Source organism: Vanessa cardui, chromosome 21, assembly GCF_905220365.1.
Source record: "Vanessa cardui chromosome 21, ilVanCard2.1, whole genome shotgun sequence".
Lineage (NCBI taxonomy): Eukaryota > Metazoa > Arthropoda > Insecta > Lepidoptera > Nymphalidae > Vanessa > Vanessa cardui.
The window spans coordinates 10,657,138-10,675,851 of record NC_061143.1 but is presented as its reverse complement, the minus strand read 5'-3'; the positions used below and the strand labels follow the sequence as shown (position 1 = coordinate 10,675,851).

The 18,714-nt window shown below is 32.9% G+C and overlaps 2 protein-coding genes across 2 annotated transcripts; both read left to right on the top strand.

Annotated features, from left to right (window-relative positions):
• Positions 1 to 3,712: 3,712 nt before the first annotated feature.
• Positions 3,713 to 5,137, top strand: LOC124539035. The gene has a single exon (XM_047116344.1). It carries the CDS (start codon positions 3,833 to 3,835, stop codon positions 5,135 to 5,137), a length of 1,305 nt encoding a protein of 434 aa, XP_046972300.1. The 5' UTR covers positions 3,713 to 3,832.
• A 937-nt stretch (positions 5,138 to 6,074) lies between these two features.
• Positions 6,075 to 8,818, top strand: LOC124539036 (protein tipE). The gene is made up of 2 exons (XM_047116345.1): positions 6,075 to 6,841; positions 7,846 to 8,818. The coding sequence occupies exons 1-2, from the start codon at positions 6,075 to 6,077 to the stop codon at positions 7,895 to 7,897; spliced, it is 819 nt and encodes a 272-aa protein (XP_046972301.1). The 3' UTR covers positions 7,898 to 8,818.
• The last annotated feature ends 9,896 nt before the right edge of the window (positions 8,819 to 18,714 follow it).

Sequence of the window (18,714 nt, the reverse complement as noted above, 5' to 3'; positions counted from 1 at the left end):
CATCGTGATACTCGTAAGGGCCATCTGTTGGTTATTTTTAACGATACGGATGAAATAATCACTTTCTCTGTGAAAAAATACTTGTACGTACTCATTTTCATGACAATCGGTTGAACGTTGTAGATATATTTATATCGCAGCGCTACCTGGTGGCGAGTTACATCAATGGGGAGAGCATAATCTCTTCATTCATTTAATCTTAATGATCGATCAAATAGTTTCTGAGTTTATCGATCACTCACATACAAACACATCCACTTTTGTATACAGATAGCCTATCATGTGCGCAAGCACATGTTTTTCCTGTATACCAATTTTTATAAAGACCGGTGCATCTGTTCTCGAGTTATAGCAGAAAATACAGACAGACAAAAATATCAAAAATGGTAAAAAATATGTCAGTCAATCATAAAAAAAATACTTATGACGAATTACGACAAAAATAAGTGTACAGACAGACTCAAGAGATTTATAGAGTAGTATAGATTTCAGAATTCTCGTGCGATAGCTTTATTATTAGCGTATTTCATGTATAACTTTAGTGTTTTGATACCGATTTCTATGCTTCTTTTTTTATGCAATAGTAAATACTGTTAACTTTTTTATATTGAGATGATTGAGAGTGTTATAAACGCAGGAATAGACAAAAACAATCAGAAAGCTTCGAACTACTAAGCTATTGGGAGTGACACGTGTTATTGTGAATCAACCATAAAAGATAGACCAAGGCTGTTAAGGGATATTTTTTATGTAATTTTAAGGAGAACATTTCCGTATACACAATTTCTATGTAGCTTTAATCATTAAGGTTGTATACGCGACGGAAGCTTAAAATATGGAGTAACTTCTCCTGTTTTTCCGACATTTCCCTTCACTGCTCTGCTCCTATTGACTGTAGCCTGATGAAAAGTATACTATAACCAGCTCAGGAGTATGAAAAATAATTGTACCAAGTTTAGTTAAAATCCGTCGAGTAGTTTTTGTTTCTATAACGGTTATACGGACAGACAGACAGACAGACAAAAATTTTTCTGATTGCATTTTTGCCCTCAGTATCGACCCCTTTTCAACCTCTGATAGTTATTTTGGAAAAATATTTCATGTACAGAATTGACGTCCCTACAGATTTATTATAAGTATAGATAGACGTATTACACTTTCTTACTGATGGTCAATTGAAACAGTACCATCGGTTCGGAAAAGAAAATACCCTGACCTGAGAAGAACCGGCGAAAGAAACTCAGCGGGTTTTTTTTATTGTCTTATATATTATATAAACAATTTAATATGAAATAAAATAGCCAGGAGGCGATGGTTTCATATTAAATTGCATTTATACAATTACATATATAGTATATAAACACTTAATATAATATTATTTTAAATAAAGTTTTTTGTCACGATTCAGTTATACGTGGTAATCACTCGTATGTGATAAAGGTAACTTCTCTTAACGAGACAATTGGTGTACCTTAATAATTTTATTTCATGAACCTGAGAAAACTAGCTTTGAAACTGGATACGTTGGATTTAACCACGCAATACTTCCTCCTAATCACACTTCGTCAATAAACCGTGTTAATAAGATTCATAATAAATAGTTACCTGCTTCTGTTAGTTTGAATGTTTTTATAATTGTTAAAAATAAATAAATTTTATGAACCAAATAAACGCACGAATCGCAATAATCGCAGAAGTTTTACAGTGAAATTAGGACGTTATTTGCATTTATTTACAAAAAAGACAATTTCCTTATCACATTTAAAATTAAATTTAATATTTCAAATACGATTAGGTTAATTTATTTTTATTATAAAATAAATTGGTTTACTACCACAGTAACAACCTCTAAATTTCCCACTGCTGGGCCAAGGCCTCCTCTCCCATTAAGGAGAGGGTTTGAAACATATTCCACCACGATGTTCCAATGCGGTTTGGTGGAATGCACATGTGGCAGAATTTCGATGAAATTAGTCACATGCAAGTTACCTCACGATGTTTCCCTTCACCGCTGAGTACGAGATAAATTATAAACACAAATTAAGCACATAAACATAGAGGTGCTTGTCTGGGTTTGAACCTGTAATCATCGGTTAAGATGCACGCGTTATAACCACTGAGCCATCTCAGCTGTTATAAAATATAACGAAAGAGTGAAATTGTGCAGTAAGCTTCAACGTATAAATCTCATGTGCATAAAAGAACGTAAAAATACAATATGAAACATTATTTAAATAATAATAAAATATTAATAGAATAATATTAAATTTATTAATAAAATAAATAAAATAATAAAGGTAATTTTATAGTACCTGCACACTTAGAGGTCGATGAAAATGCTGCAAACCAAAATAAATATTAAAGAATTTTGGCACTTTTACGCGCATGCGAAATGTCCTCAACAGACAGACAGTAAACACAGAGATATACCGAAAGCACGTGCGATGTGAACACATGTGATTAGTGACAATTTTGAAAATGCATCCTGATATTACGAATGTGAATGTAAGTTACGACCTTTTGTTATTAACTGTTTTAATTTTCGCATTTATGGAGTCATGTCAAATTGAAATAATTATTTGTTTGACATTATTCGTTTTTTATGACTTGTTTTTTTTAGAGTGGTGTTATGCTTTGCATAAATTGTCGTCATAATAATAACATCGTGAAATGTTTGATAAACAATTGTTTTTTATATTAGACATTTTCAAGTGTAAGCAAATATTTATATCATGAATATTTGAATTTATTTATAAATCTGTGTATATTGTTTTCCATTAAAATTTTATATTTGAAACACTAAATCTGAGTAGCTAACCTGTCTATTTAATAATATTTGAAATATTTTATGTGAAATATTTATTACACAAGAATTACAAATATTACATCACAAACTAAAAAATAAGAAGCAAAAGAAATATTTACTTGATTGTATTCTAATTTATTAAAATTTTATTTAAAAATAATTATAATACCTAAAAAGTTTAATTGTAAAAATGACATATGAAGTTAATATAAATACTGTGGCTACTGTTTCCAAAACTTTAACGCGTGTGACCTTGGAACCAACCAACCAACTTCAGACTGGTACAAAAAGTCTGCATTGCGCAGTTTTCCGACTTCACCTGACTTCAGTTCATACATAAGCAAAACACAAGAGAATACTGATTGCGGTTTTAATAATAAAAAAATAAATAAACCTGTAAATATAATAAAAATAAATGTGCAGTTACAATAATTATTTTACGAATTCCGCCTTGAATTTTAACTGTGATTAGTTTAAATATAGCTGCGAATATATCAGCTTCGTGTATCAAGGGTAAGTTACTTTGGAATTGTATTGTCAATCTATAATGTGGGTTATTTTTAGTACAGTATATAAGTGATTAATTTTTAATAGACAAATTGCGTTGTAGGTCCTTTTTTGACTTTCAAAGGTTATGTCAGTAGGAAAAAAGTTGTTATAGTTTGTATTTTATGAAGTGTTTCCTAAATTTTATTTTGAGTTTGGAGAGTAACGATTTAAACATAATCAAATCTGATTTAAACAGATATATTTTATATATCAAAAATAATACGCTATAGTACTAAAATTAGTGGTTAGTTATTTATTTCAACGTGTTATTCGATTTCTATTTTTTATATTGACATTAAAATAAAATATACATATATATTATAAGAAATAGAAATTATATAGGACATTGACATCAATTAAAAAAATAGCGCACTTTGGGTTGCCTGCACTGCGCTCAATCGATCGTGTCACCGCGCATGCGCGCTACAATCCTGCCTGTCAGTGGTGTTGGGTCGTGAGTGGTAGCTGGTCTCCGCCATGCCGAAGCCTACCCCTGTTGAGGATTTAATAATACCACCACAGGACCATAAAATATGTGGGACTATATGTGTTTGTCAGATGACAGCTGTCTTGAGTTGTGTCGCTATTGTATATCTAACAGTCGCCATATACATGCCTTACACCCGCGCGATCGCTTCAGGCATCGACCCAACACCAATTATGTGTACAACGACTAGGGCAGTGAACAAAGACAACTGTGACTGGGGCTCGTGTGGTGAATGGTGCCTGAGCAAGACCTCCGGAGCTTGCATCCAGATTTACGTCAACGTTAGAAAGAACGGCTCGTCGTTACTGCTTTCTGAATGTGGCAACGCTGCGAACAAAACATGCTATGGCATAGACCAAGAAAACGCTAAGAAGTACCACTGTATCCGTGACGAATGCAGGAATTTGACCGGAACTTTCAATTGTACAGAAGGAAAGTGTATAAACATAACAGACGCTTTCGAGTGTGCCTTCAGAGAAACGGATCCACCATTAAAATGTTCCGGAAGGCGAGGGAAGATAACTTGTATTGACGTGCATGGATTGTTTTCTTGTAGTAGAGGAACTTGTAGAAAAATAAGAACCCCTTATAACTGTGACCGTCGCTGTGTAGATATCCCGACCCGAAACAAGAATGTTATAGTATTAAGTGGAGATAGAGTGTTTCTAGCGAGATGTGCGAAACTTGCTCAAGAGGAAAATGGGACTATAGTGTGGACTGATTCGGGAGAAGAGGTCCTTATGTTGTCTTGTCACGCGGTGCATAATGGTACCTCAGGTGTTGTCGCCATTGATTGCATCAACGCAGCGCTGTTGCCAAGAACGGAAATAGCAGATTTGACGAATTTTACCTACTTACAATATTTATACACAACGAGAGCATTACCTAACCGTTATATAGCACCATCTGAAGTAGAACTGACATTGGCAAATGATAGTCGTTTGATGATTAATTTAGAAGGATGTGTTAACACTCTCGCTGATGAGTGCAAGGAGTTCTTGAAGACTTACGGTCGAGACGGCACAGATCACAACGCGAAAGCGAGATTCCCATGTTTTTACACTGAAAACAACCCAGACACAGTGGTCGCAAGATTCGATTTGAACGCTACGTACCGACAATTCATTGTTGCTTTACTTCTTCCAACAGTTCTGGTGGTAGTGTCGTGTATTACATTGTTGCTGTGTCAAACGACAGTTGTAGTGGGTGATGACGCGAAAATGAGATTTAAGGGATGCTCTAGTGGACAGGCGGAGATGCAAATGTCACCAAACGATCCTGTATCTCCCCTCTGAGATCAGTCACGTGAGATATTTACTGAAATATTTTTGACGAAACTTAGCTTAAGATTTGATGTGATTTGTTTAATTTTATTTTAAATTCTATACTATGGCGCAGTGCATTTTAATCGAGAACGTTTTATAGTAACTTTCAGTTTTTACATTAATTGCATTTAGTTGTGCGGACAAACAGTGTCACGCACGATTAATAAAATAGCTGTTTCACGCGATTTCGTCCGCGTCCATTTTCCCTCGACTACCCCAATTTCATAATTCATTTCGATCGATCGTGAGGTTCAGTGACGTAGAAAATTTTCATTAGATAATTATAAACAGACTATAAACTAAGTGATAAATATTTTTAACAGGAATAATTAAAAGCTGAAAATTCTTAATTTCTTAATTGCAAGCGTGTCCTAGAGTTAAGTATTTTTACCTAAATTAAAAGTATAGAAAGTTTATTATCGGCCTTGACACGAATGTTGCGCAACTAAAAGAAATTGATGTAGGATTGTACACCCTACTTATATATTTATTTCAAAAACGAATATTGAATCGACTGCTACAGTACCTTTGTATAGACGTTCTAGTTATGGTGTCTTGATGATAAAGTGTTCATATTTATTTCGAAACTGATAACCATTCTCTAATGTCACTAGAAATTGAAAAAAGGTGCATAAACTCATGTTAACACTTTATGTTACATAAACCAATTTGATTTGACATTGTATATTTTGCAATTTTATGACTTTATTTTTAAAAATCGAACACTACTTTTTTTAATTACCTGAATAAATCAATGTAAAAAGAAACTGTTTGGAATTATTTTAAAGTGACTTATCTAACTGTAATTGTTTATCTGTTCCAGGCGTTCCCCTCCTCTGCGAGGGCCCGGCTAGTTCACTAAGAGACGACTAATTGCTTGCTGTGCTGCTTAATATAATCTCCCTAAATGTCGACTATGAGCAGATCTCGTACAAGTCTTTCACCTGCGACCTCTGAAAGATCTACGCTACCTATGGGCGCATCTGCGGAACCTGAGAGCCCAGAATTCAAACCTCTAGAGCCGACAAGGGAGGAGCTGCTTACACATTTCTTCGAGCGATTTAAATTTTACACATCGCTCTGCCTTGGCACTTCTGCTATACTCGCTGTCTTTGCCTTTCTATTTTTAATACCGTTTGTTGTCGAACCAGCGATACAAACGATATTGGCGGAGTTCGCTCCGGAAGCTGGCATCTGTGCAGTGTCGAAACATATCTACGCTGAGACTTTAACTAATTGCACTTGGGCGTCCTGTCGGGAAGGCTGTACTAGCACTCATACGAAATGTCACAAAATACGCGTTAACCTAGCGAGGCGACCCTTCGAAGAAAACATCCCAGTACCAAAAGAATGGGATGCGACGGACTTAAAGTTTCTGATCAACCCTGAAGGTTGCGGTTACCCGCCGAGAGTTAACTGTTCTGAGTTCGCGAGTGATTATGCTGGGAAAAAGGCGCCGAAGATCTTCCCGTGCTACTATAGCATGACTCGACCAGAACTGGTGGTGGCAAGGTATTCCTGGGATTCAACTATTCGTGGTTTGATCTTGGCACTGGTGCTGCCAACGACTGTCTTCATCTTCAGTTTAAGTGTACTCGCGTACTGGCACTGTCATTGCTGCGACAGGGCCTGTAATAGGCGAGTGCATGCTGAATCCTTTGCGAGTAAGGAAGAGTAAGTAAACTTCAAATTTTATAATTTTACTAATATTTTAGTCAGGATATAGTTATGATTTTTGGTTCATGACTTGAATAATATACATATTTTAGATTAAAAAATAACAACTGTAAATACCTAATCTCCTTTTAAGGAGAAGTTACGAGCTTAACACACGAGACAACTGCAATGTGAGTTAGTGGATGCAGATCTGATACAGACTTCCTCACAGTGTTTTCACCATCACGTGAGATGAATTATGAACACAAACTTAGCAAATAATTCAGGGTTACTACTAAACTTGAATTTTTATAATTTTACTAATATTTTAGTCAGGATATAGTTATGATTTTTGGCTCATGATTTGAATAATATATTTTAGATTAAAAAATAACAGCTGTAAATACCTAATCTTCTTTTAAGAAGAAGTTACGAGCTTATTCCACAAGGCCATTGCAATTTGAGTTAGTGGATACAGATCTGATACAGGTTTCCTCACAGTGTTTCCACCATCACATGAGATGAATTATGAACACAAAATTAGCAAATAATTCAGTGTTACTTTATCTTTGAACCCACAATCATCATAAAATTCATGTGTTTTAACCAGTGTGCCGTCTCGGTTCTTTTTTTAGATTGATATTTAAATAAAATGGACTTGCACGAAGAATAACGATATCAACTTTGACGGAACCTCATAATGCTAGTTATTTTGGATCTTGAAATTTCTTGCAAGTACGTTTTATGTTCAACAATGATACATGCAATGTGTAACATCTAAATTTAGAAGACACGTCGATATTACGCCACGTTTTCATTTAATGATTAATTACTTTCATTCATTGCTTCATAATATTTATATCATTTACGTATTGTAGTTATAAATATTTAAGCTTAGAAAATTGGTACCGATTGAATAGAACCGAGCACTCTGTCATGCAATTAAATATGGTAACACTCTCAATGAAAAATAAATGAATTAAGTTAAAATAAATTGTAACGTGTATTGTTTTTATTTACAGTAGCAAACTTCTATGTGAATTAGATGAAGATCCAAGTGATGATGTGTTCTGACGCCGAGCGACCACCATAGCGCGCCGTCGTGCCTCCCCCCGTACCGAAGGCTACACACAACTTTAAAAACGAATAATTGCAAATTTATTAAATCAACTAAAATTCCTTATTCAAAAATGCAATAATACAACACCGCTGCGTAAATGCGCAAAGCCAAACAAAGCTTTACGAAATATATTCTTATTTAAATTTAATTGACAAATTGTATTTTCAAATTTCAAAATAAAAATAAAAAGAACATTTAATCTTTTAATTTATTAGTCGAAATTTTTACGACACGAATAAAATCCAAATTATTATTTGCATAAAATATTGAGCGTTCCAGTCTCAGATATCAAGCAGCGAAGTTTTGCGAGTAATAAAATGTGTAAAAGTTAAAAAATAGCGTCTCTTTGTTCTAAATTGGAGCTAGGCCGGGTAGGTTAAGATCATTAAATTATTTGCCTTCATATTTGTATTTATTAAGAGTGTAAAAATTTACATGCTCACGTTAACTCAATAGACTTCTTATTCATAAAAAAAAAACATTAAGATTTGTATTATCAATAATTGACTTAAAAAATTAAATGTACATTTTAGCAATAGATAATAAAAAAATATTTCTGATGAATCTCAAAGACCGACCTCAAATGTTCCGATCATATTGAATTCAGGTAAAATGTTTTATGTAGGAATTAGCTTGCATGTTAATATTTGCAATATTTGTAGTCAACCAGTTATATTTACTGTAACTCATTGTCATAGGTACGTAGCATTCATACCTTAGATATTTTTTCCGCTATGCAATCTGCAAATTATAGATTACAAATAAGTTAATTACAGCAAAAATATTTAGAACCGCACGTAAGTCATAGTCAAATATAAATAATTGTTAGAAAATTTTGTATCATATGTTGTTAAATTAAAAATGATTTCAATTTATTAATAGCTGTTTAAGTTTTACCAAAATAAAGTCTAATAGTACCTATTGATTTTGATTTTGAAAATATTATTATAAATTTATTTTTATTGAATATTATTACGAGTTTATTTTTGAAAGAAGTTTTATTTTATCGATGTAATATTTAAATGTTGTATGTTAGTTAATATATTGCTGTTTGGATATTAAATAATTAAATTAAATATAAGCTATTTTAAATTAAGGTGTATTCCTTTAGCGATATGGTCAATATTACCTCGGATGTTATTACCATATTTGTAAGTTTCATCAGAATATATTTTATTTATTGAAACTTAAATAATTGAACTTTATTTTAAGATTATTTATTATTTTTTCAGAATTTAACATAATAGAACTACAAGATCTTTTAAAGGAATACACTTTGATGGCAAACGTCTTGTTTACTTATCACGAATTAATATAGAAACTTAATGTACAATTTCGATTATATAATTGCCTTTACGTCATCTGCCATAATCGTGTGATATTAAAGCTTAAATGTATAATATGAGAAAATTAAAAAAAAATATATGATAATTATTTTGGAGTCTCAAACGTACCCAGTAATTATAAGCTTTGTTGTAGATAAGTTAATGATTAATTGTAATTTCACTGTTATTATTAAATATAGAATGAATGGTACGCTTCATCAACCGTATTTAATTTAGTTCGAAATAAATATTATCAAATAATTAATTAACTTAATATGAAATGTTGTTTTTGCTACTGTATTTTAATTTTGAACGTTGCAATTTTAATTAATTAGTGTATTGTGAAATTATTTTAATTAATTAATTAATTTTTATTTTAAGAATAAACCTGATTACTGTATATAAAAATTGCTATCTATTTTTGGTGCTTAATAATTACTCAATGGAGGTTAACATATCATTGCTAGGTATTAAAGCTTAAACGATTCACCTATTTTATAGTAATTTGCAAGGCGAAATAACTTTGAAATATTCCGCATTAGTAAATATGTACAACACGTAAAACACCTGTTTTATCACTGTGATTGTTTGTTGCAAAATATTGCAAATTATTACAAATAATATAAATTCGAAATATTGCAAAGTTTATGTGATTTTATAAGATATTATTTTCTTTCAATATCATTATTATAAGATAAATTTGCAACTAAATAGGTATGTGTGATATTATTATATTAGCCTCCATTGATATCAATTAATTATTAATTAAACATAAGGAATGTTACTAATTAATTTAATTTCTGAATAGCGAAACGTTGATATTTCTCTTTCTTGCATCAGGAATTCTGTATTTGAAAGACGAAGACAAAGTATTCTGTAGCGTGTTATTAGTAAGATGAAAATGATTCAATCAAATCAATATATTCAAATGTCTAAATAGAAATCGTTGTACATAATAAAATGTATTTAATTTATTCGCCGAACAATGTAATGTAAATATTGTACTTTTTTCCGTATATTCTAAGTATTAATTATTATTCAAGTTACAATAAATTGGCATCAAAGCAAAAACACAAAGTGTTACGACAAATAAAGCTTTTTTTTATAAAATTGTTTGATTTCTCTAACGACTTTAATTGATTTTGCAAAATAAAATCAATATCAAGATCAGATAGTTGGCCAATAAAATAAAATCAATAGTTTGTAATAGCAAAAGGAAAATCAAAGAAATGTAAAAATATAGGTAAGATTATCATGAAAATATTAAGTGTAAATTATAATTGCAGCTAGGCAGAAAATAATCATAGAAAAATATCTCATTTCTCAACTAGACTGGACTTTACAAATTTTAGTGTTCCGGTTACAATCTTTTTATTTTTATTTTATTTACTGAAATAAAAATAATAATTTAGACAAAAGATTCGATCGTTTCTTAACAGTTTTCGTTTGAATGTTAAGGTAAAAGCATCTGTTAAATTTTAATACAGAAAATAAAATCCTTAGTGTGTTGATGTATTTGTGGTTTTGGGTATTAGGTTATCTATATGAGTTTTTCTATATTTTTAGCAAAAACAGTGTTCTTCACTGTTTATGGATGTATGATAGACTTTTAAATATGGCTAACCATATTATAATATCACAAAGGCCTTTAACAAAATAGATGATTGTCATAAAAAGATGATCATTCATACATATCAAAAATATAAAAGGTCCTAAAATTGATCCTTGCGGTAAACCAATAATTATCGAACAAGCAGAATTTAACGAAAACTGGTTTTGTTTATTATTTTATGTAAAAATAATGCTGAGAAAAATGAATTTATTTGATGATGTCGGTAACAAGTTGTATCTTCAATTCGAATTTCATGTTTCTATTACTCTAACAGGAACATAACATTCTTAAGATAGTGTGCAGGTATGCAGTGTGTGTGTATAAAAATTGCAAAATATATCAGCTTTAGTTTCATATTGCTCCCAAAAGGAGAACACCTATCATAGATACATATACATCTGGCTATAGATATTATATTACTAACACAAAAACTCTCAATCAAAAAGGACTTCAATAAATCAAACTAGGGTTCGAAAATTTTAATCAATTCCTAATCAGTACTTCGAAAACAAATTTGATTTTGATCTATGTTTAATTATAAGATAGGATTCTTGCACAGTCTTTGCTCATTTTGCAAAATTATTCGTATGAGAAGTCATTTAAACATGCACGGATTTAAAAAGAAATTCCATCAAAGCCTTAGTTCTTTTTACTCCCATAATAATAATTTACTTGGCTGCAGGGGTTTGTGCAAGTCCGCCTGGGTTGGTACCCACTCATCAGATATTCTACCGCTAAACAAGAGTACGCAGTATTGTTGTGGTCCGGTTTGAATGGTGAGTTAACCAGTGTAACTACAGGCATAATTGACATAGCATCTTAGTTCCCAAGGTGCTGGCGCATTGACGATGTAAGGAATAGTTAATATTTCTTACAGCGTCGTTGTCTATGGGTGATGGCGACCACTTACAATAAGGTGGCCCAGATGCTCGACCGCCAAGCTATTTCATAAAAAAAAAATATATATAATATCTAGTCTCGTTATACACTTTCAATGCGGAGCGAGGTCTAATACGCCTGGTATGTAGATTTCTCTGTCGTGCGGAAGCCGTAACATTTGATATAAGTGAATAATATATTTATATGATGGTAATAGAAAACAAAATGCTATGGTGTACGTTCTTTAATAGGGAATTCCTTTGACCACGTACTTCACTGAAGAAATAAAATTCAATCACATAACATCGAGTAGTTTAGAGTAGACAGTAGTAGATTATTTAACGTTACGGAGTCTAACAAGCCCCGTAGTGGTATTATGATAATTATCATACGAGATCTTTAACGCTCCATATTATACCGCAATAACGACTACAACAAGCAAAATAATTATGCTGCTGCCAACATGTTAACCGATGTCTCTTTATTGGTGGTCTAGTTGTGAACTTGTCTTGGAGTCTTAGAGATCATCAGAACCCCGTTTAAGACTTCTTCTGTCTACGAATATTGACGGAGAATGCTAGCAGCATATCCCCATTGAATCCCCCGTTGAACTCCGATCTTCTAGCCAAAAAACAAACCAGCCCACCAGGGCAATAAGGGCTTTTTGCACCACTACTCCAAATAAAAAAGTAATGTGACATAAGACCGTATATTTAGATATATTTTATGCGCAGCGCCACCGGCTCTTAACATTTGTTCTCGGATAAGAGACGGGTCCAACGTATATTTCAAATCAATATTATATAATACTAGAGTAATATACATAAGGCAGTTTTAATTATTACTCAAAGTTACCTGAATATTTACAGCAATGCAGTGAAACGCAATATTCCGTGTGATGGCGGGTCGTTCAACCCTTTTATGTGTTGATAGTGTTCCGGTTACATGGATAAGCGGAGCGATTTGCGGGTTAAAAAATCTAATCCTATATTTAATAATCAAAGACTACAAAACAGTTCTGTATTTTTTTCTCTTCCGATAGTCATTTTCGTAAACAATTAAAATAAAAGAAGTTTTGGAAATAAAATAAAATCATGACTGAAACTTGCATATTTAAAAATCGTTTCATGTTCTTTTTTTCTGAAAATAGAAAAATCTATAAATAAAAGTAATAGAATTTTAATTACTAAAGTGGTTTCGGCTACGGTGGCAGTAGGCTGAAACTGACAAATCTTAAGAAGAAGTTGGGACTGAATTTGACTTTATACTAACTTTCTAGTCACGTTAAGACTTTTCGTACAATTTCCACCAAAAAAGTTTCAATGTTAAATAAAAGTCTGATTAACTTAAAATTAATTGAAAATTAAATCCATGTCAGGCCGATAAATAATTATTGAGTTTTTCAGTCGAAAAAATCTAAGTAGCGGTCCAGAGTTTACTCCGTGCCCACTGTACCTGAACTCTTTCTGTCCTGACAGATCTGCCATCTTATTGGATTAAGAGAGTAGGAAAATTGAGTTTACCTATGTTGGCAGACACATTTGTGCACTATCATATGTCTTGCGTAGGTGCTGGTTTACTTCAAAGTTGAATCGGTTAGGATGACATCATTAGAAAAATGCCTTTCACATGAACGTATACACTTGTGGACGTGGGGGAGGGAGCGGGTAAGTGACGCCCAAGGTGCCAGCAGCTTTGATGAGCTTTGAGCGGAGTTGGAAAAAATACTGCTCGAAGCTTTATCATCCAGTATCAGGCCCAGATACCTCACCTGGGTCTACACCATAATCACCTTATCGAATTATATCCAACGTAGGTGCCACCAAACACCTTGCCTGCCCTTAAACGCTGGGTTGATGCGCTCCATGGTAATGACGTTGTACCCATCTGGGTGGACAGTTTCACGACTCGTAACAAGGCTCTTCTGCTCTTACAGCAGAGGGTCGTAATGGTGAGAAATATAGTACGTAGAGAACGAGAATTTAAAGACGAGCATCGATCTCCGTTTTTCTTACAGAGTCCCTGAAGCTTAGCATCCCAATCAGATTTACCGCCCTCTCGATGCTAGACAAAGACCAGTACAACTTCTAGCACAAAAATCACCAAGTCAATTATTTTATTATTGAATTTTTTTAATAAATATTATTGTATTTGTATTCGCTATATAAACCGCTACTTCTATGAATATGTCACCAATCTAGTTCTCACTCTAAATTATTGCCACATATCGATCGAAGAACGTAATATTTATACTATAACACAAATTTCCTACTTCATGGAAGCATTAGTGCCTAAATGACCTCCATTGTGTTTAAGTATCATGTATTGTTCTATAAATATTTACAATACAATACACATGTGTACGTATTGTTAGAAAATGGACATAAGTAACAATGGCGAACTAAATATGTCGATGAGTTGAAAACAATATGGAATAGACGTTTTATATTGTGACTTTATGGAATTGAGACAGCTGCTGATCATCTTATCAAACCGTTACAGGAATAGACCATGCATGCTGGATAGAGCCCAACTCATCTTAACTGTCAGGTATTTAGGAAATTGTTCCATATAAATTTGGAACATGTGACAAACTTTCTATACATGTATGCTTTCTAAAGAATTAAATACAAATTATCCGTAAAATGTATCATGGCTTGATTTAAATTCTCAACCTTTCATGATTCACGAATTTTGTACGTTGGACTGTATTAGCTTTTTATAGCATGTATGTTGATAAAAACTTGTTTTGGATAGTGCTTCAATAAAAACACCAATAAATAATACCCCTTTCTGTTTATTATATTGATGACGACAGCTTGTTGCTATAAAAGTATATGTATACTTAAATATGGAATTTAACTTGGCCTATCCAAAATTTCACATTAAATAAACATTGGTAAATATAGAATATTGATATCTGCATCACCAGATAGTTTTGAAAAATAAATAGGTTCGTTTTTAAGGTTTCCAAGTCTTATCGATTCGGAAAAACCGCTGATGAAAGATCTACATAAAAAATGTACGTGGCAGAAATTGCTATAAAAATTGCGCTGCTGTGGACAACCGGATTTCGAGGTGGTGTGGATATCTGATGGTCAAATTCAGCGGCCCGGATTATTTCCAATATTTCCTCGGAACATTATCCTTGTTTTTTTATTTATAAACTATCTTTCCTGATTTTTCATGGCTATTATTTCCGGTGCCTATATACATATATTTTCATATATGTCGATATATTACATATCTTGCTAAATTTTCTGTAGACACTTTGGAGACCTATAAACTTCTAATACAAAGTTTTTGTGTATCTTTTATAGTTTTGGCAGCGTTCGCAACAAAAGCGCCTGAACAGACAATTTTCTTTCTTATTACGCTGAAATTTCAAGCTGTATTCAAATATATGTAACATATGAACATATTTATATATGTATTCATTTTGAAAGTATGGACTAAAATAATATAAGGGTTCCATATCAACCACTTGGTGACAGACTTTGTACATGTCCGTCTGGGTAGGTTGTGTCCACCTACTCACCAGATTTTCTACCACCAAACAGCAATTATACTTAGTATTTTTCTGGTCTGGTCCGATGTAAGCGATTATAACAGCTACAAGAGACATATCATCTTAGTGGTGTTAAAGTTAATCCCAAGACTAGTGGTGTTATTGATGTAAAGAACGGTTAGTATTTCTTACAGCACCAGTATTTCTTTGCATTGGTGACAACTTGCCAATAAAAGATCTTTATTTGTTATTATACTAAAACTTAGCAGGAAACAAACGACGGAAATTTACCTCTTTTTGTCCTGACCGATTTACCAACCACAAGAGATCATCATGGTATACAAATGCTTGTGCAAAAACAGATGCTCTCTCAATCATCGAAGTCTGTCATAATAATGGGATGACAATTCGTCACGACCAGATTGAATAAGCATAACAAACAGCTTCATGTGCTTTTGCTATGGAATATCTGGTACAGAAACTCATTTTTACTGGTCCAATTTAATTTCCTAATGACCAACAAGTACCTGCAGGTCACCCGGTTTTACACATCCATACTTGATAGTATTTCCATCAAGTTGGACTTCTGCTTGTTTATCAAGTATACCATAAAGATTCAATATCTAGAAATATTTTTTTATGAAATAGGTTGGCGGACGAGCATATGGAACACGATGGATGGTGTGATTGAGTGGTCACCATCACCCATAGACAATGACGCTGTAAGAAATATTAACTATTCCTTACATCGTCAATGCGCTACCAACCTTGGGAACTAAGATGCTATTTCCCTTGTGCCTGTAGTTACACTGGCTCACTCACCCTTCAAATCGGAACACAACAATACTGCGTACTGTTGTTTAGCGGTAGAATATCTGATGAGTGGGTGGTACCTACCCAGTCGGGCTTTGATTAATTAACACATTATAAAACACCAAAACCAATCATTTTCACCTTGCATAAAATATTGTATTGAGTAATATGAATTATTAATGATTTTCATACTTAAGAATTTAATTAATTCATTTCACATTTCAAAACAAATACCGTATATTAGGAAGAATTCATTTGCACGTGTACCATTATTTGTTTAATTAGTGCAACACCTACACGTTCATTCAGATTCAAAAGTTTATTAAGTAAGGTCTATTCAGACTGAATACGGCTCTAGTGCCCGCATCACATGAGCGGAGTGTGAAATGTACTTAACAAAAATGGCGCGACATTACGTTCGCACTCCGCAATTAAAATTATGACCGTGAGCATCGAACACATAGTAATTAATGTGTAAAAACCCAATTCATAATTCCCTGGAGGATAGACCATAAACGTACTTCCAAGCTTCCTCAAAGGCTATTTTAATATTAAAACGCAAAGACATTAAAATGGTATATTTAGTTTAGCTACATGTCTCTTTCCGACGTCAGTGATCTGATATTTGAAAGAAAAAGACACAAAATTGCTTAATTGGTCACCCCTGAACAAACATCTATGGATGGATGGAGCAACGAAAGTTTTTGAAAAAACTAAGCTCCAACTATGACATATTTGAGGCAAATACAACCAAGAGCCCATTAGACTCGATAATTAGTATAAATTTGACGTCAACTTCTGATAACCAAACCCAAATAATAAGCATGACATTTTAGTGTACCAACTTTGTAATTAATGTTAAGCGTTGTCATAAAGCATTGTGTGCAAACCAGAAATATCAGACGAAGATCTGTCACAATTGTCGGAGAACTTCTATTGGAATAGCATGGTGGAAGTTCCAAGTCTCTACATTCACAGGTTCTGAATCTGTATATAAAATTACGGCATAAGCCTTAAGACCATTTGTTCTTATTTCAGCTAATGTCCACGACAAATCTTTATACCTACCTCCTTCTTAAGACAATGTGAGTATTACAACTTTGCCATCCCAATTAAGTGTGGACCAGCTCAAAGATTACTTCAAAACTAGATCGATAACTCAATGTCCATTCGTCACAGAACAGAAGTTTCTCGAAAAACCAAATATTCCATCCAGTTCCCCATCAACCTTCCAAATTCGCGTATTCTATTCATAGTTTTCTTGGCTCACGATGTTATATAATGTAATATTAATGGCTTTGAATGCTCCCAACGGAACACTAAAAAGTGTCCGTCTCTTTCTAGATGTAAGAAAATTCAAGGTCACAGTTCTCAGTCTGTCTCAATAGCAGAGTAGACAATAAAAGCGAGTGCTATGTCCCAATTTCACAGCGCCCAACAAAGCCTTATGCGGAACCTATTGTATCAAACGTGGTATTATAATTAACAATTTGCCTTTGCATCGAAACAAACAGAAAAGGTTTCGGTTGAGATATGAAAACTATAAATTTTTTTTTTTTTCACTTGCTTACTGTTTAATAATTTGTGTAAGATCTGTATTTTATCTTACACTAGCGTCTTCACACGGGTGCAATTTACTTAACATCATTTGTTTATTTAAGACATCACATTACAAACTTCTAAAATTATCAGTGTCTCTTTACTATATTTTCTCTCTTTATATATTAAAACCTTCCTTTCAAATCACTCTATGTATAAAAAAAACCGAATCAAAATCCATTGCGTAGGTTTTAATATCTAAGCATACATAGGGATATAGGGACAGTGAAAGCGACTTTATTTTATACTATGTAGTGAAGTTTGAACAATAATAATATTATTTTTATTCAAACCTGCTATTTTAATCAATGCGAACTTCGGTGTGTATAATAAGAAAATTAACATCAAAATTTTACCTTTCACCAAAATTTACTTGAAATAAGTTTCAATAACCAAATTTAAGATAAACATTATGGCACAAGATATAATTATATTTTTCCTCTCAGATATTATAACCATATAAACAACTACTATAAGATATTAAAAGTCGCGTTAATAATATATATTTTTAATCAAAATTATTACATGTCGAAAATCAATTTACGAATCAAAAATAATCACAATAAACTTTTAATTATATAAGAATATATTTTATGGTGTCTGAGTCAGTTGCGTGCATATTCACTGGCTTTAAGCCAACTGCGCTTTTTGGCTTCGAATCTAAAAAGCAAATCATTGATTTATTAAATATCTGTAACCTTATTACACTCTATACTTATTGACCTCTACATTTATTACTCATAATTGGTACATCCAAGCTTATAACGGATTAAAAGCGACAAAGTACTTCCAAGCGTTTAACTACGTCTACAATTTGAGTGTACAAATTATTTTCTGACTGTTCGTACACCACAAACGCTTATAAGGAGATTAGTATGGCTTTATTATTTTTAAGCAAATTGATATAATATTTGCGGGAATATCTAATTCGACAATGCTTTGGTCTTAGAATTGTGAAACAAGAAAGACTGTCGGCCGCCATACAACCATGACATGGCTGTATCGACCCGGCTAGGCGACGCGCGCATTCAAATC

Bases quoted from the DNA above. Each gene is read 5' to 3' on its own strand.
- LOC124539035 (XM_047116344.1), top strand. From the start codon at position 3,833: ATGCCGAAGCCTACCCCTGTTGAGGATTTAATAATACCACCACAGGAC.
- LOC124539036 (XM_047116345.1), top strand. From the start codon at position 6,075: ATGTCGACTATGAGCAGATCTCGTACAAGTCTTTCACCTGCGACCTCT. The intron at 6,842-7,845 runs GTAAGTAAACTT...TTTTATTTACAG, and splicing joins TCCTTTGCGAGTAAGGAAGA to TAGCAAACTTCTATGTGAAT.